The 21,631-nt window shown below is 41.9% G+C and overlaps 1 protein-coding gene across 1 annotated transcript; it reads right to left on the bottom strand.

Moving 5' to 3' along the window:
* Positions 1 to 321: 321 nt before the first annotated feature.
* Positions 322 to 21,054, bottom strand: oplah (5-oxoprolinase, ATP-hydrolysing). The gene is made up of 28 exons (XM_030078841.1): positions 20,821 to 21,054; positions 19,871 to 20,073; positions 19,010 to 19,201; positions 16,543 to 16,657; positions 16,113 to 16,236; positions 14,921 to 15,116; positions 14,303 to 14,468; positions 12,774 to 12,912; positions 12,198 to 12,265; positions 11,488 to 11,663; positions 11,211 to 11,351; positions 10,888 to 11,000; positions 10,545 to 10,715; positions 9,934 to 10,071; positions 9,477 to 9,615; positions 9,080 to 9,192; positions 8,497 to 8,648; positions 8,125 to 8,285; positions 7,906 to 8,007; positions 7,578 to 7,752; positions 6,883 to 7,067; positions 6,230 to 6,376; positions 5,734 to 5,868; positions 5,072 to 5,221; positions 3,970 to 4,127; positions 3,451 to 3,611; positions 3,142 to 3,239; positions 322 to 2,296 (listed from the first exon to the last, which is right to left on the bottom strand). Exons 2-28 carry the CDS (start codon positions 20,039 to 20,041, stop codon positions 2,144 to 2,146), a joined length of 3,939 nt encoding a protein of 1,312 aa, XP_029934701.1. The 5' UTR covers positions 20,042 to 20,073; positions 20,821 to 21,054; the 3' UTR covers positions 322 to 2,143.
* Between the last annotated feature and the right edge of the window lie 577 nt (positions 21,055 to 21,631).

The raw sequence follows: 21,631 nt of genomic DNA, 5'->3' as shown, positions 1-21,631 counted from the left end.
ACATTAATTCCACCAATTTTTAAAAATTCTTTTCAGCTGTCACAGCCACCTTATTTTCCTTGTTTTACACAAAAAGCCCAAAAATCTAATGCCGGCTGAGGGAGAAGGGAAGATTAAAGCAGCAAAGTCTCTGATGATAGATGATAGATTATATTACCACAGGAAATAGATAAACATATCCCACTGAAATGCCTTCAAATACAGTCTCAAATCAGTACAAATAAGCTCAGAATTTTTAACAAGACTAAATATTTGGAGGTAGGTATAGGGCCTCATGTTCTAGGTGACATTTGAAAGGAAAACAAACAAAAAAAATCATAGGTGTTGCATTTATTGCTTTCAGGATGAGACAATCCACCTCAAACAATTAAACAACATAATTTACCAATTATTAGTATTAGTATAGGAAATTTGCATTGTTAATGTTATTTTCACTTATTTATATAATAAATACTGGAGAAACTGATTTTCCTTGATGTTTGCCTGCTCAAGTTTATGCTTTTGTGCAAAACTGCCCAAGTGACAGAGAGTTGTGGGTATAACATTATATATGCTTTTAAGCCATAACTATTTTCTGTCTTAATGACCTTCTACAAGTATAGACTGTCTCAATTTGTCATGTACAGCCTCACTAATGACATGCTGTCCTGATGTTACCAACTCTTATTTATAAATTAATGTAGTCATTTGTGGTTTGAAGACTTATGTTTAATTAAGAATACAAAACAAACTGTAGGTATATTATTTCATGCGTCAAGACTGTCTTTGGTTACACAGCTATTTCCAGCTTGCACTGCGGCCTTTTCCATATTGAGAGTATAAATTCCTAAAGCCTAATGCTGATAAGCCGGCAGATAAAAGTGGAGGCGCGGCTTCAGGGAACACCAGGGGGTTGAGTTTCAAATCCTTTAAGTGTGATAAAGTTATTTTACCACAGGAATCGTGAGGATACTGTGTTTTGATCCACAGTCCATGGTTCCTGCACTGGGGTCCCAGCAGAGATGCGTGCATCCATACACACACACGCGCACACACACACACTCACACACACACTCACACACACACTCACTCACCTACACAGCTGATTTACATCAACCGTCAGTGGCCATCAGCCTCCTGCTGCTTCTCCTGCAGGGGCCACTATCTCTTTATCAGCCGCCTACGCATGCCTGCACTCCCTCACCCTCCTTCCTCCTCTTCCCCCTGATCATCCCTGATCCAAACATGGGAGGAGGAGACACCCCCTGGACAGAACCTCCCCTTCCCCCAACCCACACACACACACACACACACACACACACACACACACACACACACAGCCCTGCTGGATTCTATCTTAACATCTATTATTCTCAGAAATTCCTCTGTGTCTCCAGTGGTAAGGGTGGTAATAAATGTCATGTTTTCACACAAATGATACATAATGGCCTCCGACAGGTTTTGATGATGTGCAATTGTGAGTTGAAACTAATATTACATATGAAATATTTGATTTTGAATAAAACAAACAATAGCCTCCCATAATAGGAATGTGTTTTATTTTTTTGGCCTATAAAAATAAAGAGCATACATGTATTAGTCCGTCAAGTACAAGTAGCAACCGCACTATGAAGTTGTGGCTTTAGTTCAAACATGTTGTTCACACTAAAAGTTTGAACAACATGTTTTGACGTGTCTCTGCCTTGGCACACAAATCTAAATGATGCTACATTTAGGATGGTTATTTGTCCTGCTGGTGCAAATGGTGCCTTAGTGTTGTGATGTCGTCATAATAGAATCCATTTAGTCGTGTTAAATTCATTTTCTCTCTGCAACATTATTACCTTTTCAATTACACAAATTTAAAAACTATTATTTTGAAAACCTGATTTGTCCCAGTGGTGGACACAAGTTCCTAGCCTTCATCTAGATGTGTAACTGTTGTTTTTTTTCTTCTAACTTTAACATGTGCGTCTTTTACAGCTTAAAATGATGTCAAGTTTCTCTCTCTATGATCATTTTAAATAATCTCTCAATCTGTGTGAGTGAGTGCCTTCACATACAGCTCTGTCTCCCTCATCTCACTCACAGTCTCCTCATGCTCCTGTTATCCTTCTCCTTCCCAGACTTGACCTTCAACTCTCCCTTTCTCTTTTACATGCTTTCACACACCCTCTTGTGCCATTCGGTACTCAAACACGCTGCCTCTCTCAGGGAAAGTCTCATTCAAGCGCCTGCGCTTGGTCTGGGGTCTTTTGTTGGCTTCATCTTCCTGTCCATATCCCCCTCCTCCAGGGGTGTAGAGGCTAAACATGTCCTGCAGGGGGAGACACACAAACACAGAGTGGTTTTGGTTGAGTAATCATGCAATTTTACTTGGAAACCATTAGAACCCTTTACACCCACAGGGACCACTAAATCCCCTTAAAGAACCCCTGAATACCCTAAAAAAACCCTCCCAAGCAGCCCCAGAACTTTGTCAAGAATCCCTGGAAACCTCTCAAGGACCTCATGAATTCCCTCAAGGACCAGTGGACCCTCCCAACAAACAAACAAACAAAAATCCTAGAGGCCTTTCAACAATGCACTACAACCCCCTATAGAACTCTCTCAAGTACCCCTGGAACCCACTCAAGGCCTTCAGTTTCGGAGATGATGTCTGCACCCATTAACTTCTAAGGTTGTAGGTTATGTCTGTGTAGATCAGTGGTTCCCAAACATGTCCTCAAGGACCCCTGGCCCTGTAGATGTGCAAGAGTAGAGCTGGAACAAAATCCTGCAGAACAGGGGGGCCTTGAGGACTGGGTTGGGAACAACTGATGTAGATTAATGACGCCACACAGGTCTTGGATTGGTGCCTCTGTGGAATTACTGAGAATTACAGTAACTGTCACTTCTATGTTCCCTTGAGCAGAATCTCACCTAATAGTACTGGGCAGGGAGACAGGGTTGGGATTGTGCAAACTCAATAATCTATGATGATTACTTTTAGATACTTTAAAATTACATCATTATATTTGAAGTTTAAATGTATAAGCAAGAAAAAGTGAAATTATATTATTTCAAGCTTGAACACAAGCACACATTTTCTTCTGCACCACATTTTGACCAACTACTGACACTGTCAGTAGGTGCTCACACAGCCTCAGTGTGCAGTCTTACCCCTGGCTGCAGAGTGACGGAGGTCTTGGCTCCCAGGTTGATGACTCTGCCGTCTGCTCTGTGGAGCTGGTTCAGCCCCGCTGCACCACTTTCACCACCTGACCCACCCAAAGAAGAAAAAAGAAAAGGTCATTAGAAGCTAGATAAAATGCTATCATAAGTCAGTAAACAACCTAGTTGCATTTAATATGGACTAAAAAATAAATGAATATGGCTAGAACGTTGATGCTTTCACTTCCAACACGATGCTGAGATATCCCAGTGAAGGCAGAGGATTTTTGTGGGTGAGGTAAAAGGGTGAGAGGTTACCCATGAGGCCGTAGGGGCGGGTAGAGCGTCTCTCCGTCAGCACAGACAGAACCACTTTTTCCCTGAACAGAAGTTTCCGGATCACGCCATCACCTCCATTGTATTTCCCAGCACCTCCTGAGCTGGGCCGCAGAGAGAACTGCTCTAAAATCACTGGATACCTGACAACCAGACGAAGACAGGAACCAAGATAAATATGGAAATTAATTCAATGGATGGTCAAATGTTTAAGCCTCTGATAACTTCAGGTTTTATTTGCTATGCTATGCATTATAATAGCCTAGATGAATATATTACAATGAGATGTTAGCATGACCTGCTAAAAAGGCAGAATCTCTGAAAATGTGAAAATGTAACAACTTTATTTGATTATTTTTATTTTTATTTTAACCACTTCTGAATTAGTTTCCCTTTTTAGTTAATTTTATGGTGTCCTGTGAAGCCGTTTTTAAACTCTGCTTTTAGTGCAACATGACTTTATTTTTCAGAATTAGTCTAATTAGCTCTACAGCGTCCCACCTCTTCTCGAGAATCTCCGGGTCAGTGATGCGCGTGTTGGTCATGTGACTGTGAACTCCACTCCGCCCATTCCAGCCTGGCCCCGCCCCCGCTCCCCCGGCAACCGTCTCATAGTAACCACTTTTCACACTGCCAAATGAGATGTTGTTCATGCAGCCCTGACACAAAGAGGGGTGACAAATAAACAAATAAAAAAATAACAACATCAATACAAAGGAAATTGTATCCACACATTCCAAGTTTCTCTTGGTTCTCCAAGTTGATGTGTTGAGACATAATGAACAAAAAAACAAACTGGTTTGAAATAAAAGCTACGAGTAATAAACCGATCAGAAATGTTCAGCACTGCAAGCCCCACCTCCAAATTTCCTGTACTTTTGGAAAGTACTACCCCCCATGTAGGGACTTTTTGATGGGGGTAAGATAATGTCCAGGGAACTTAATTGATTAATTTAGCGCCTGGTCCCTTACAGTGGAAACACAGTGAAAAAGTTCCTTATCCCTGGGGAAAGGCTACTGCATGGTATGTTCACACACTGTACACAGCTAGCCTTATTTACACTAAGAAGACTAATGAAAGGTTAATGGTTTACAGCCCATAGATTTTTACATTTAAAAAATGGAATATTAACTTACAGAAACCACATATTCATTAATCAATGTTTTAGCTGCTCGCTGTCTTCACTACACATGTAAACAAAACAAGTGACTTTTCAAATTTCACGAGAATATGAAAAGTGCAGGAAAGTAGATTCTGTTGGTTCAAAACTGATCATTATTTTTTAATTACATTTCAAGTAAATTTTGCTGACTTTTGCCTTAACTACCAGACTTGGCTGCACATCAAATAAAACTACTTTCAAGTCAACTTTACAGCTGCTCAATGTTCTCATTTTCTCACTTTTCAGATAATGCTAACATTAATATCATCACACAGTGAAATGTATGTATGTATGACCGTGATTTTTATGTTCTCATTGATTAAACTAACAGAGTAATCTCCCAACATATACATTTATATATGTATATTTCTTTATACATGGATCAAAAAGTAGCTTCAGGTTGAAAGTTCTGTTCTACATACAAGTGCCAGTTCTCTCACCTGTGAGGCAGCGCACACGTCAAAAGCCCGAAAGATGACGTCAACCACTCTCTGCGACGTGAGTACGTTACCTCCCACCACTGCTGCATTGTGGGAAGGCTGGAGGATGGAGCCAGGGGGGATGATGACTTTGATCGGTGCAAGACAGCCCTGGATGTGAAGGACAGAGACAGTTGAGTTTTGAACAGTTGCTGTATGGCACAAATCACTTTTTACACTACGTGGTATTCAAAGTATATATTGTGGCATTTTGCATGGTTTGGCAAAGTGTATTTTTTTTAAACCTAGTTGAATAATTCATATTCCCCTTGTTTTAAAAATCCCAATGCGCAGATAAAACATTTTAAACTGACAGATTAAAAAAAAATAATAATTTGATTCCATCTTTTCAGGTCAGATTTTAAAGTGAATAAAACTCCCAATTTATAGCTATAACTAGGAAGATACTACTACTTGTAACCAAGAAAAAAATATTTATTAATGGTGTGGAGGTAATAAATGCCTTTTAATATGATTTTGCAGGTATATATGCAGGTTTACTGAAAGCATCTTGACACAAGCATGTCTGCAAAAACAAACAAAAAAGCAAGCAAACAAAAAGATAATCAAACCCTGAAAGCAACTTACAGCTTATCCCCGACTCCTAGAATACACCACTTTACCTGGTTGAGTGGGATGTCCTGCCCGACCATGCAGCGCAGGCAGTAGATGAGGGCAGAGAGGGTGATGGCTCGTGGAGCGTTACAGTTCCCCCACACCTCTGTCCCCGTCCCGGTGAAGTCAAACACTGCACTGCCCTGTAGTGATGAACGTCATGAGAGGAGAGGGAGATAAGACAACAGTTTCACTCTGACCTCTTGAACACCACACCGGTTTTTGGGAGACTGGCCCATTGTTCACACTGCCTGTCTGTTAAATAGCACCATCTCGTTGCATGTGCCAACACTTTGTTATATATTAGGTAACCATATTCAACAAGCCTTATCAAGGGAGGAGAATGTATCAACTCTAAGGCTGGATTATTAGTTAATTTGTGCCTCTAAATTTTAAGTATGTGTCTTACAGCCTGGGTTTCAAACAATTGCTGAGCCACACAATACATTGTAAGTAAACAAGATAAAAGTTAAGGATTATCATGAGGAGATTATCCCTACCCACCTCTTCTTCATTGATCTGAACTCGCAATCTGATTGGTGTCCCGTCATCCATGAAATCCTCTGACTCCACCTCCAAAGAGCCAGTCTGTTGCCGTCGACGATGCGCAAACGCTTTCAGCATGTCCCTCACCGCCAGCTCGGCATTACTCTGAAACACACACACAAACAGGCAGGGCACACACAGGTTACGCTGGCACAACACAAGCACTCTGACACACGCACATGCACACATTTTGTCACATTATGCACACCTGTCAGTGGTGCATGTAAAATTCAAGACCACAAGCCCAGGGCACTGATGTAACCTGCTCTAGGAATATATATACAACACAGTCAGGACACCAAAACACATTTGAATGGTCTACAGTTCAAAACAAGTGTGCTACACATCTGGCTTTTCTTTTTTAAATGTACACTAATCTAAATAAATAAATAAAATACAATAAAAGATACAAATCTTGAGTTTCAGAGCTTACTAAAATGGGCAACAAAAATTGAAAACTAAGACATTATTTTACTCATTAACACAAAAAAGCAGAGTACTTTAACTTGTTACAAAGTAAAGCAATGCCCCTAGCCCTGGGGCTGTTCACCCAATTTCAAACATAGATTTTCCAAAGATTTTTTCCAAACGCGGACCTAAACCTCTCTCACCTGAATGTAGCCCATGTAGGCCTGGACCACAGCCAGCCCGTAGCTGTCAATCAACTCCTCCACCAGCTGGCTGCCCCTCTGATTGGCTGCCACCTGAGCCCGTAGGTCTGACAGGTTGTCATGGAGATTACGAGTCCCTGAGCAGTCTGGGTACTGGGCCGGAGCCATGAGGGCTTCAGTTACAGCTGATACAGACAGAGAGGGGTGACAGAGAGGAGGGGGGAACACAAAGTGGAAAAGAGAGAGAAACATGAAAGAGTGATGGGTGAAAAATGGGCCAGAGGTTGAAAGTAATGTCAGTATTAAATGGCGTGCATGCTCACTGATCCATAATTATGTTATGGTGATTGTTCTGCAATGTCTGTGTGAACATTCCTAAAAATCCGTGAATTCCTGAGATTTATGCAACTCAGTGAAATCCTGGTTTTGCCTGAAGTCCACTGTATTTCTACAAGGAAAGTCCCTCTGCACATCTCCAATCTCTCTCAGCCAACTGATATGAAAAATACGACAAAAAGGGAGTCTCATTCCTAAATGTCAACAAGATACAGCACTATCTGTACTCTCTTATCTTTGCCTCTTTTCATCACTCTGGCATATTTGCTCTTCTCCATATCCCACTCTTGTCACTCATCCCTCGCTGTTTTTCTTCTTTCCTCCCTATATCCTTCTTGGGTCATGTCTTTCTCCCTCACCCTCTTCCTGGAAGACGCCGCCAGTGACCAGTTTAAAGGAAGTGAAGACAGCCCCCTCCTGCTGAAGGGAGGTGGAGTGGGGTGGCATGGATCCAGGCGTAATGCCTCCGATGTCAGCATGGTGCCCCCTGCTGGCCACAAAGAACACTGGACTGCTCACCCCTTTTCTGAATACCTGGGGAGGAATGGGGGAACATAGGGAGTGAGGTAAAGATATATGAGAAGAGAAGAGAAGAGAAGAGAAGAGAAGAGAAGAGAAGAGAAGAGAAGAGAAGAGAAGAGAAGAGAAGAGAAGAGAGCAACATTTCCATCTTTGAGAAACTCTGACCGGTGTGATGACGGTGAGGTCAGGAAGGTGGCTGCCCCCAGCACACGGGTGGTTGCTCAGAATCACATCCCCTTCTTTCAAATTATTCCCCAGTGATCTGATCTGCACAGAGAGGACAAAAAGAGAACAAAGAACTCAGGTCAACAGGGACAGGTGGCATCCCCTCTTCCTTTTAGAAAGGGGTGCTACTTCCCTGGTGCTGGCACACACAGCCCTTACCTGGTACTGGACAGTCTCCTGCATGGCCCCCAGGTGGACAGGGATGTGGGGTGCATTGGACACCAGTCCCCCGTCTGGACCGAACACCGCACAGGAGAAGTCAAGACGCTCCTTAATGTTGGTGGAGATGGAGGTTCTCTGGAGAACCCGGCCCATCTGTTCTGTAGAGCGGGGAGAGAGACAGTGCACAAATGAGTATGCTAATAAAACAAAGACCCCAGCAAATGAATAAATAAATAAATTAAAATAAATAAATAAATGCAAAATAAATTTTGCATATCTTGTTCCCCATAATCTGTCCTTTCCATTTCTCCCTTACTTATTTCTTCCCTCTGTCCCATAACTCTCCTCTATCCCAATGCTGTTGCTGACCTGCTATGCTCATGAAGCGGTGGGAGAAGATGGAGAGCTGCACGGTGTTAAGTTCAGTGCCCAGGGCGCAGTGGGGGTCTGAGCCCACCGCAATGCACACATCGCCCCCTTCTGTCAGACGGGCCTCACAGCACGGCTCCACCAGGATGGTGCTGATGGAGGAAACACAATAATAGATCCATGGATACATATTGGCAATGACATCCAAAAACATGAATAAATATAAATGTTCAAACTCATAGAAACAAGTAAAACTAGATACTTTTTAATTTGGAGGCCTTTTAATGCTGATTTAAAAATAAGACCAATTTCTGAGTATTTCTGTGCAGTCAAGGGGATTGCTCACTAGAAAAATAATAAAGCAATGAAAAGCAACATTTTAATACCTCAGAAACACATTTTGAAAGTCATAGGAATTAAGAATTTGTAAGGTCCTGATTTTCAGTTTGAAGACCAGCAGCAGATCCTTATCGTTTGCTGCCTGCCTGGTAAGTCCTCTGTAATCTTTATCGTTCACTTATTCATAGTCATTCACATCTTATTTAATCATTGGTGTGTGTAACACGAATGGGAAATTATCTACCTGTTCTTGTCGATGATGATGGCTGGTCCCTGTACGACGTGACCATGTGGCAGCTCCTCCCACAGGTACACACTGGTGTCCAGGTAACCGTCTTCAAAGTAACACCTGGTCATCTACAGGGAGAAGAACATACAATGATATCAGAGATTTTTTCTCTCTTTTTCCATCTATGTCTTTTAAGTCATCTCTGTTACAACAAGGCTTCTTATCTTTCTTCTTTCCTGTGCATGCAACACTTTTCAATCCATTTAATACTATTTATTCACATATTCAGTATTCAAGTCTAATCTATGCTCTGTGAATAGATGGGATTAGAAAAACAAATGTTTGGAAGCAAATATTTGCATGCTTAACTTGTTGAAAGTGTGTGAGTGTGTGTGCAGGACAATTTGTGTACCGTGACAGGTTTGGCATGGCCGTGCTTCAGATTGGGTTTGCAGGCTGATTGGATGCCAGATTTCCCAGAACCCCTCACCCTGATATCATCTACCATAATGGCTCTGTCTGGGATGGTGAAGCCAAACTCCTTCAGATAGCTAGAGAGAGAGAGAGAGAGAGAGAGAGAGAGGGAGAGAGCAAAAGATAACATGAGCAATGTAAATAAATGTATAAACTTTACTATTTACCGGGAAGCTTATGTAACAGTATCTCTAATGGAAAACATTGACCTAATGACTCATTAACTCGGTGGTACAGCATGTTTGCTTATGCAGCATAAACAGAGAATGATGTGTGAGGAGCAAAGGCTTATCCACTTGAACGCATGAGTGAAAATATGAGAGAATCACTTAATTAATCAGCGCATGCATACACCAACAAATTAACAAACAAAAGAATGAACAAACACAGCTAACCGTTTGGTGAAGGCACTGCGGAAGTCACCAGCTCGACAGGACTGGGCGTTGCCAGGGTAACCGCTGGCACTCACCATGAGAGCGCAGTCGGTGCCCTCGTAACGCAGGTGGAAGAAAACCTCAGTGGTGATCTGGGCACTGAGAAGAAAAATAAAAGCCTTCAGTCTGGTGTGCTCTCCTGTCATCAGTGTGCTCCAGATAGGCAGTAGCCAAGCCAAATCCTGACAATAATTGATATACAATGTATTGTATACATCTTTACATGAAGAATAAACCCACAGAACATCTAGAGGGAGGGAGGAAAAGCCATCATATCAGAAGTGAACATGATGTCATGTACAGTGGCAAACTGATATCAGTCAGATATTGGTCTTAGCCTTGTTTTCAGAGCACAATGTAAGTGTAGTGAGCATTTATCAGCAAAAAGATAAGGTACACCAACACACCTATACCGGCTGTGGCACCACTAAAATGTTTTACTGTAGCATGGTGTAAGTGAGCTATTTTATCCAAGGTTAGACCTGAGGACACATTAGTGTACATGTAAGAACTGTGTGTGTGTGTGTGTGTGTGTGTGTATAGTTCTAACCATATAGCAGGTGTGTGCTGACCTGGTGAAGCCGCGGGCGCGGAGTGTGTCGCAGCAGCGTTGTGTCAGCAGGTCCACCCTGTGGTTCAGCTGGCTGAAGGAGCGCTGCTCGTACTGCAGGGAGCACGGCTCCTGCACCTCCTCCACCACATCAGCCAGAGCCAGACCGTAGGCCGACAGCACGCCGCTGTACCTGGGAGACACACACACACACACACACACAGGGGGGGTGAAATACTGAACCAGAGCGTTGAGTCATCACATCACAAATTCTAAGGTCTGAGGTCTGTCTAATTTTTTTTTTTTTTTTTAACATCTGAATCTTGGCCCTACAGACTCTAACAAACACTTGTTTTTGCTCTTACTTATGAATGAAGACGGTCTTCATCCCAAGGGCTCGTGCAATAGCACAGGCGTGCTGCCCACCTGCGCCACCAAAACATGCCAACACATGTTGAGACGTATCATGGCCTTTGGCCTGCAGGGAGGAACGAACAGAGAGAGAGGGGGAGAGGAAGCGAGAAGCTCAGACAGGCTGACTGTATTATAACATTATAACAATAATGTTGCGGAATCAAATCAAGTTGCATTAGTTGCTGTATTGTCAACTCTCAATGACTTTAACTACTGCATGTCCTGATGAGTACAGTGCAATGATTTCTGCAAACACCTGCAACACTCAAACTACCTGTGTTAGAGCTCTGATTGGCCTGCACATGGCCTCATTAGCAACACGAATGAACCCTATGGCAACCTCCTCCACACTCATCTCTGATTTGCTGCCTGGCACTGTGCTGTTGTGCAAGTGGTCAGCCCCATTGATGCCAGCCTGCAAATGAAAGAACAAATAAATAAATGTTTGTTGTATTTGTGAGCACGTCATAGAATTACTTGTCCCTTATGCAATTAATAAGCAAATTTAATAAGCAATGTAAAGTAATAGCTGTGTGAGTAAATATTAGCACCTTCGACTGGTTAGAGGACAAAAAGTGATTGATCTCCTGGGTGAGACGATGGAAATGCTTCATGGTTTCCTCCAGGGACAGGGGCTCATTTTCCCCAGGCCCAAAGATTTTTGGAAAGAAGGAGGGGAGAAGACGACCCAGGGCTAAGTTGGCATCCGTCACAGTCAGAGGGCCGCCTTGCAGAACCAAACAGAGAAGCGCTGTCACTTATGTTTTACTACACTTATGTTGTTTTACATTCTTTTAAAGACTGTGCTTATAGGCAATCTAATGTAACACTTTATATTAAGATTACAACTTACCACCAGCACTTTTAGTGTTTTTACTATCATTTGTGATGAAAATAGGTCACAGCATCATCAACATGTAGGCGCCTATAGATATACAGAACCAGATCAAATACTCAAGTAGAAATTCCCTGAGCATTGCCTCTGGTGGCTGCAACACACAGGCCAATAACTTTAATAAAAAGGCTCTATGTGCAAGTCAAGTGCCTTGGTATCTTTACTTTGAAATTATATGCTATGCTACAGTAATGCTGTACTACCTGTTCCATTCAATTTCTGTTTTATTATTTCTGACAATTCTATTCTTGTACAAAAACTGAAAATACTGGTGAGAGAAATAGACAGGGGAGAAAGGTAACACAAAATGTATAACTCGGAAGGTGATGAAGGGGTGGGGAACTATAACTATAAGAACTCTGTCACCTTTTCTGTAGCAGGCCGGTCCTGGGTGTGCGCCTGCAGACTCTGGCCCAACCACAAACATCCCTGACCTGAGAGAGCGGGAAGGGAAGGAGTGAAAACAACAGAAAAGAGGGAGAATGAAACCACGCGACAGAAAGAGAGCAAGATTTGTATAATTTAGTTAAACAATAGCAACTGGATTCTGAAAAAAAGAATGAGAGTAAATAATTAATTGATGAACTGTAGGTGTACAGCAGTTAAGATTTTGTTGATTAAACCCAGGACTCAAAGTATTTGTCAAAGACCCTTTTTCCATGACAGAAATGATACTAAAACTTATTAAAAACAAACCTTTGTTGACAAAAACTACATGACATTTTCATCAACAAAAAAGAAATAAAAATTCCTGACAGATGTGAGCCTGACAATGTCCATAATCTGGTTTCATGAATCATGTGAACAGCAATATCATTGCTGGTGCATCTGAATCTGTCACGTAATGTGTTCTGGTGTGATGGTAGAAGCTGGACTGAAACAAGTAAAGCTGTAGCTGGGCCTCGAGCCAGCGTGCATGTGTCAAATCTGTGACCGGCTGACCTGAAGAAGAGCCGCGAGCCTCCGCCTGCAGCCACAGTGTTGATATCCAGCTGAGGGGCTTGGAGGGTGACGCCAGCTGTGGTCGCCTCGAACACATGCTCATACTGTCCCGCGTATCGACTCACATCTGTGGACGTCCCTGGAGAGAGAGAGAGAGAGAGAGGCACACAGACGCAGTCAAGAGGACACAGGCAGAAGAATGCAGAAAATCTATCAGATGCAGTAACTCTTACTCCACCAGGAAATAACCACAGTGTTTCACCATCGTGATCTTTGTGCTTTTCATGGTAATTGTGAAAAATGACCAGCATTAATTTGCACACAGAAAGTGTTTTACAAAAGATTGAACAAAGACAGAACAGACAAAGTCATAGAGTGAGCACAGCAAGGAACAGGATATTAAACACAAAAATGAAGGTCAAGGATGGAAACTGGATAAAGCAAGTCTGTAAGAGGTGATTTTTTTTTTACATTTAAGGCCATACTGAGACAATGATCAGGGCAAAGAAATCATACACTTGAATGAAAGAACACCAAAACTTTGATTTCAGTCTGTGTTAATATGAGAGCAGCAGAGTTAGAGACATTTTTATTTTCAGAGTCAGAGCTTTGGCCACCTGGTATCTTCACCACTTGTCTGGTTTCTCCCCGTTTGCTACCTGCTCCACACACCTACTGTATATCCCCCCTTTAACACCTGGATCTCAATGCCAACTTATTACTTCCTGCCTCTTTCTCCCTGCTATAATGACACTGTCAACACACCTATCCCTTTTTTCTCTCCTCTTCCTCCTTTTAAGTTGAATTATCTCATTAGTGTTTTCCTCCCCCAGACCAAAACCCCAGCCCCCACTTCCTGGATGAGAGACACAGAACTCTAGTTTCTGTTGACCGAGTAATAACAGATTGGTTAAGGCTGGTTAGTTTGGTTATTCTGTTTTAAAAAAGGACCACACAGGTCATATTTTGATTTCTTCACTTGACTTTACTCACAAAATACAGCTACCTTTCAACTTTCATGGAGCAGTTTTTCACAATTTTGAATATGAATGAGAGCAAGTTGGGTAAGTTAACCTGGAATTCTTGTGCACAGATACAGATCTCGACTGTAACGATGGTATGGCCCTTTAAAGGCTCAAGCAACTGATAAGAAAAAAAGAAAGCCAAGGTGAAAAAAAAAATCAAATGAATTAGCGATAAAGTTCCCCATCAAACCACTCTTTCCTGCCTAATGCCTATTCCTCAGCACCAAAGGCAACTGAGATGTGAACTGTCTAAAAGGGGCTGAAACACAATATCAAGAAGATGTAGTTTCAGGGTATGTTAAACATGCTGTTATTTTTAATAATACTTTTTTTAAAAATACTTTTTTGTTTTTATACTTTCATTTTTAATTGTATTATAGTGTCATTTTAATGGATTATGTCTTTTATTTTACTGCTGTGAAGAACTTTATAACTATGTTTTGAAAGGTGCTATACAAATAAAGTTTATCATTATAAGTAATCCTCCAATATGCTCATCCTCACCGCCCATATCGAAGCCGATGACGGGCTTCTTCTCCATCTCGCTATACGATGTGATGGCGTAACCCACCACTCCCCCCGCCGGCCCAGACAGAATGGCCCGTGAGCCGCAGAACTGCTCCATGGGAGTCAAACCCCCGTCCGACTGCATGAAGAGCACGTCTACATCCTGAGCAGGGAGAGGAGAGTGGTCACTGTCGGAAAAGCATGTTTTTGTTGTTTTGTCTTCAGTGTTTGCCTGATCTCAGGCTTTGTTCCTGCTGTCCACCACACTCTGTCTCTGACCATGGGCCAATCAAATCAAAGTAAAACAATGGCTCTGCTCTGCTGGCTGTTTATCATGTTCGATCTGAAACAAAGTGACAGTATCTGAAACTTCTGCAAAGTGTTCCTCCTCTGTTGCTGCTACTTGGATCATCAAATTAAAACGAAATCTACTGACACAATAGCTGACTCTGCAAACAAAACAGCACTAAAAATGGGAGAGATATATTTCTATGAAAGCTGTAGATGAAAATTTGGCCAGTACAAATTATTCTTACCAGTTAGTTTTTATTCAATCTTTCCAGCACATCAAAGTTCCACTTTTTCACATTTTCACATTTTTCAAACTGAACACACCTTCAGGCCGCCTTTGAAGCCAGAGGTGAAGCCTTTTAAATACTGACGAATCTTTGGTGTGAGGTAGGCGTCGGCACACACGGTGTAACCACGAGGCACCGCCCGCACCATGGGCATCACCTCGCTGGACAGAGACACCTGGGTGAAGCCTAGGCGACGCGCCAGAGAACCCACTGCTTTCTCATGCTCGGACCATCTGAGAGGGAGAAAGAGCGAGAGAAAAGGGTCGAGAGAAAGAGAGTGGGGGTTGGGTGAGGGTGGAATGCAAGTCAAACACGAAGCTCTTATGCAACTCCACTGCTGCTTTACTTACACAAAGTCCTGGGGATTGTGTTTTGCATGCACTTCAAAGGCCCCTTTTTACTGTCCCATTTCAATTGGCACGTTGTAGCAAGCTAAAAAATCTTGGACTGTCATTTCAGTGTGATTCATTCTATCTATGTTAATTACTTTTAAGAGGTGAAACTGCTTGATATAAAATAAAGACCTGTCCATTCCTCATACTAAAAGTTCAGGGGTGGATGAGTAGATTCTAAGTGAAGACTGCAGGAGAAACGGTCACAGAATGATGAACTTCCACCCGGTTAGCCATATGGGGTACACATATATGAAGAAAAGGTAATTTGACACCAGACGCTGACGTGCATGCAAACTTTCCACTCCCAGAGAGAGAGACAGAGAGCTGCAAGAGACAAAACCCAATACATGCGCTACAATAGTGGCTAGATATATTGTCACTTGTCATGATGGCAATGAAAACTGAATAACACACACTCACTCACACACTGGGGACAGATAACTTCCTGGACTGATTATTTGGTAACAAGGCCTGTTCATTGCCCTCCAGCTTACTTTAGAATGAAATACCAGCACTCATGCATGGCTTAATGTATCATTCTATTGTTCGTGATCACGACTGTGCTCCCCAAATTGTGCACACATCTATTCATTATCTTCCACCCTACTTTACCTACTTTCTTTTTTCTTTTTTTAGTGTTGTATTCTTTTAATTTGTATTCATACGGTAGATGTTCTTTGGCAATAAATTTGTTTGTATTTCATGCCAATAAAGCCCTTTTGAATTTGAGCTGGAGTTTGATAGAGAGAATAAGAAAACGAGAAAGAAAGACAGAGAGAAGCGGTGAGAATGGGAAGATGAGAAAATATACCTCCAGATGCTAGTTGTGCTTACGTGTACGAGTGCAGCAGAAGGACAGCGAGGCTGGTGATGCCGCGGGACAGAACTCCTCTCAGGTCTTTCTCCACACGCTCCAGATCCAACTCCCTCCACACCTCCAGAGAGTCCCCTGTGCTGCCTGAGGAGGAGCACAGAACAACTATCAAAAAGTAGAAAAAGCTTAAATTCCTAGATCATCAAAATTGCAACTAAAATTATGGAGCATTTAGTGTCTCTACCATATTAATTAAACTTAGTGTGAGTAGAGAAGAAGAAGCTGACATGAATTATGTCTTGGGAAAAAATACTGTATGTGCATATGCATATGATTTATATTACTTGCAAATTTATTTAAAAAAAAAAAAAAAAAAAAAAAAAAAAAAAAAAACATACAGCAGCCAAAGAAACTCTCAAGAGCAGGCCTAGGACTCATGTCATGTCATACCTGTGACAATACGTTTAGGATCTTTCCTGGGCAGCTGGCAGCTGTCTTGCCTGAGGACAATGCGCTCATCCACCTCTATTACCTCCTCATACAACACTTCAGGCATTGACACCTCCTGTTAATACACACACACACACACACACACACACACACACACACACACACACAAACATACACACACACGGAAGTGTTTAACAAGTCCCATGACAAGCAGAGGTTGGCAAACTTTGTAAAAGAGCATGACGATGATTGTGCTACAGGGAGAAGAATGACTGCTGACCATTACTTATCTCTCATAAGACCAAATAAAGGAATTGGCAACATGCATATCAGGGATTGGAATAATACCTGAATTAAACATTACATTACAGTGCAATGTAATGTAATGTTACAGTACAATGTAATGTTATCCAAGTATGGTTTGACATTGTTATGAGATTTTGTTGGTGTTCTACTAGCCTTGGTTGGCCTTGATCCAGCAGAAAATGCATTTCATTGAGAAAAAACATGAAGTTAAATCATGAAAATTAGATCATAGTTTACTGCATTTCTTGCAGCTGGCTCTGCATGAGAACATTGGCTAAATGTCTGAACTGTGCACAGAAATGCAAATGAGCAGGTTTGATGAGTGACTACTGAAACCACTAATGGCACACAGGTCTGGGGACAAACTCCAAGACCTGAGTCTCTTCTCCTTAGTCAGCCTCTGCAATGTCCTGCATGCAAGCTACTCATGAACACCATGCACTATCAAAAAGACATTTCTTTACCTGGCTATGAAATGACATCATGAAATGACATTATTACTCGTTACTTTTGTCTTGATAGCAGACAAACATAACCTATTCCTCAGATTTCCCAGTTTATGATCTAATGTCACCTGACCTTACAGAAGTACAATGATCACATCAGTCAATCAGCATTAGACTGCACACAATGGCCAATAATGGCCAAACATGGACATTATTATTCCCGCATCAAAATCAAGGACAAAAATATAGTGGTGAGTTGTAGTCAATGTGCAGGTGTGAGAACTTTATCACAGAATAGTCATTCTAATCTTCTGAAGCACCTAGTACAACAACACACTTCGACAAAGCAAATCACAAAAGAGCCCAGTGCTAAAAGGCCTATCAAAACATATCTATTCTGTTTTATTGCTCCACTACTTACTTTTCATTAAGTGATAAACAGGTAAAGTGATGGACAGCATTTGACAGCTGTCTTGTCCCACACTGTGCCACAGCAGCACCAAAATTGTACACCAATGTGTGCATTAATTAGAGAATTAAAAGAGACATTTACAAGTAAGGCAAAAGTTACTTTCCCAAGTAACTAGCTACTTTTATGTGCAGTTACTGGTAAAGTAACTAGAAACTGTAAGTAATGACCCATCTTCAGTAGCTTGCACAACACTGCTCATGTATATTACTGTCATATGGGCTCACGAGTTAAAATGTCATTTTTGACATTTACTTCACAAACTGCCTGAAACCTTACGTAACACCTTACGTAACACCTCAGTGATAAGTAATGGCACAAACTCAGCACAGTGGTACTGTCATTATCTGAACTTCTCTGTGAATAACTCCATCAAGGTTTACCAGAGTGGCGGGAGTACATCACAGCTAATGAGTTAAATAACAGAAGAAAATGTGATAAAAACATAAAAGTGTTGCAATCCTGTCTGCAGTGACATAACTTGTCTGGCATTTTGAAGATTCAGCCTCTCAGTAGCCTTATAAAACCTAGAGTGCAAACCTCTGCCAAAGCTAAACATTGTCTCTCCCACTTTTTGATACATCTAAAGACATTATTGGCATTGCTTTTTAAAAAATGATTTATTATTACTTTTTATTTAACTGATTTCTTGGCCTGGCAAATTATGTTTTGGACTAAGGTTCTTATTTGGTTTGGTAATCATTCATAAACATATAATTGTCTGATGGCAAAACTCCCAGCTCCAGATTTCCATCAAAAGCTAATCAGCTGTTACTTCCATTCATACATTTTTGAGACAGCATCCTGCTGACAGACAGGCAGATAAACCAATGTGATGAAAACATAAACTCCTTGGCAGAGGTAACAAACATGCTAATGCAGTATTCAGCAGCACTGGTGCCAGTCTCCAAGCCCCCACTTCATTTGACTTTTTTCAGGGTGAGCATAGTGAGAAGAAGGTCAATCCTGCATGAGTTCCCTAATTAGATCATGACAAGGGGAAAAAAAAACACTTTAAAATCCAGCATGGACAAAAGGCCTCACATCAAGGGACTTTTCATTGTTCCTTTATCTGCCCCCTCAACCCACAGTATCCAAAGTGCAATGCCAAAACACAATCCAAGTGTGATAGGGTTGAGATGCTTGGATAAGTCATTTACTACCTCTGGCTTTTGGATTATTATCATATCTAGGCATTTTACATCATACATTTAAGAAATCAAGTGGGGAAATAAACCCTACTAACCAAGTCGAAAAGCTTTGGCCTGGCCTGCGTCCCAATGTGCAGCAGGTCCTTAAAGCCCTTTGTGACAAGGAGAGCGGTCCTCTCTCCTTCCCTCTCCAGCAACGCATTGGTTGCCACCGTCGTGCCCATTCTGATCCAGCCAATCAGAGAAGTGTCTACAGGCTTGTCCCGCGGAAAAACCTTCCCTGTTTCCTGTGAGCACACACACACACACACACAGGACAAGGGAGTAAACCCAAATGTTAGGCATTCACAAGCACTAGCTGTAACAGACAAGCACACCTGCATAAGAGACATGTGAACAGAAAGAAAATGAAAAAGAAAGAGAATGGACCAAGGCGCACACATGCACGCACGCACGCACACACACACACACACACACACACACACACACACACACATCCAGTTTGTAAGAATGTCTGATCTGATATCATGCTGTCTGTTCCAAGCCTTGTCTTGAACCACCACGTAGTCAGCAGACTGTAATGCCACATGTGCAAAAAAAATATTCAAAAAGCATTCAATGCAAATACAGCATTACTACAATTGACAAGTCAGTCCTGCATGAACTTTTTATAAGCTGTGTGTGGCAATTCACTGGTGTCCCATGTATTTTTATTTTTATTTTTTTGCTCTTCATCAAATGGTCAAAAGGGTTTTCCACACAAACTAACAAACGCCACAAATAACCACCCCTGGACCATCCCTATAAGGCATTAATGCAATAAATAGACTGCAAAGACAGTGGATGGCACAGCTAACCCCATAAAACATGAATGAAAGCTACAATACTCTGCGAGAAGAAAAAATGAATGTGTTGTGCACTCTCTGTTGTCTTGTGAGTTTTGTCAGTCATGTTACCTCCTCTAGCACTCTGCGAATCCCCTCAGTGGGAGCGTCTTTGTAGTTCTGGGGGTCCCAGGACAGCAACTTGAGCACCCTCTCCCGTCCATCCGGCAAACGGGCAAACACATCGGTGAAGGTGCCACCCCGGTCAATGGCAAAGTCAAATTTCCCTTTGGTCTCAGTCATGTTGACAATATAGAGAAAGGCCGCTCCTGAGGCTGATTAACAGCAGAGAGAGAGGGACAGACTTTAAGTTGTAATACTCTGCAGATAAGGGCTGCTGAAGGGGGGCATAAGAGGAAATATTAATCACTCACATGAACAACACACTCGAACATGACTTCGCCAAACCTGGTATGAAATGTTCCACTATTTTCATCACTTAATTTTCCTCCGGAACAAAATGCTATGTGTTTTGCATATGGTGCACTTCATTAAATATGCAGACAGGCTATGATTTGGGAGTCTGCTTCGCATATTTGCATGATTTCAAACCACTGTGGCTTTAAGAGGAGCCAACAAGCTGTTACATCACAATAACATCTGTCCACATTTCCTCTTTTGTTTACTAAATAAGTTACAATATGCATGTTGAGATGTTATCACAGCAAAAGTGTACATGTAAATTCTGAGAGGAACCCTGCATGAATATTCAGTGATAACATGGGACACAAAAAAATGCACCGTATAAATGAACCATGAGATCACAAAACATGCTACTGAGCACCACAGACACACGAGGTCCATGCAGGAATATTACAGTGATAGCGATATTTTTCTCGGGGTTTTAGATGCAACATGCAAAGACGAACCACTCTGATATTGACACGAATGGTTAAATAATGTATTGTGATTCCTGTCAGCTCTCGCTACAGCTTATTCGCGGTTTGTGCGCATATGTGCACGTCTTTTCCTCGAGTAAGCAACTGCATGAAGCTATAGATCCATGTCGACGCCTCGCTTACCTCTCCGCTGACTGCACTGGGAATGTGTTAATCTCTGACAATCCTGACTGTCAAATCGTCAGCACCGTGTTTTCTTATCGTGCAGCAGGAGCCACGTTGGGTGTCGGAGTCTTGTGTCGGAGTCCCGGAGCTCTCTTATTTGTCGAGCCTCTTATGATCCCTGCTCCACCCACCGGCAAGAAGCCGGTCAGTAAAGCGAACCGCCAACTGCTGCCAGTTCCCCCATCATAGGCGACTTTAACCTTGTTTTTTCTGTACAGTCGCTTATAAATATTATAAGCGCTTGTTTCTAAAGTTTGGTTGCTTATTTGGACTTGTTCCCTGTTTGTCTAATGTCACATAAACTTTGACTGAGCTGCGTGTTAGTTAAGTTGTCAAATGTCGCTGCCTGCTGTCGGAAACATGCATGCACTAGTCGACATTTATCTCTATCAGAACTGTAATCTCCTCCCCTTTAACCCACACACACCAGAGCCATGCAGGCCGCTCTGGTGCACACAGGTGACTGTCAGGGAATGAGATATTTACATTCAAAATCGCTTTTCAACTCAGACAATCATAACATTTATTGATAAACAGAACAGAGTTGCATAGGTAAAAAGGCCAACAAGATAATTTGCATTCACTGATAGCCCACAATCACTTGGTCAGTTCAACTTAACTTTCATTCATTCATTTTGCTCAACTTCTGTGAGTTAAAATGAAAAAATGTAAAATTACACACGCACATGATTTCAGATCCTCAGGCATGTCACATCTCATTGCGCATTTGCCGTTAACAGAGCAGACTGATTTGCCTTGGCACCAAAAA

This window comes from Myripristis murdjan, chromosome 20, assembly GCF_902150065.1.
Source record: "Myripristis murdjan chromosome 20, fMyrMur1.1, whole genome shotgun sequence".
NCBI classification, from domain to species: domain Eukaryota; kingdom Metazoa; phylum Chordata; class Actinopteri; order Holocentriformes; family Holocentridae; genus Myripristis; species Myripristis murdjan.
The sequence above is the reverse complement of the archived record's forward strand: the minus strand, read 5'-3'. Positions and strand labels throughout refer to the sequence as shown.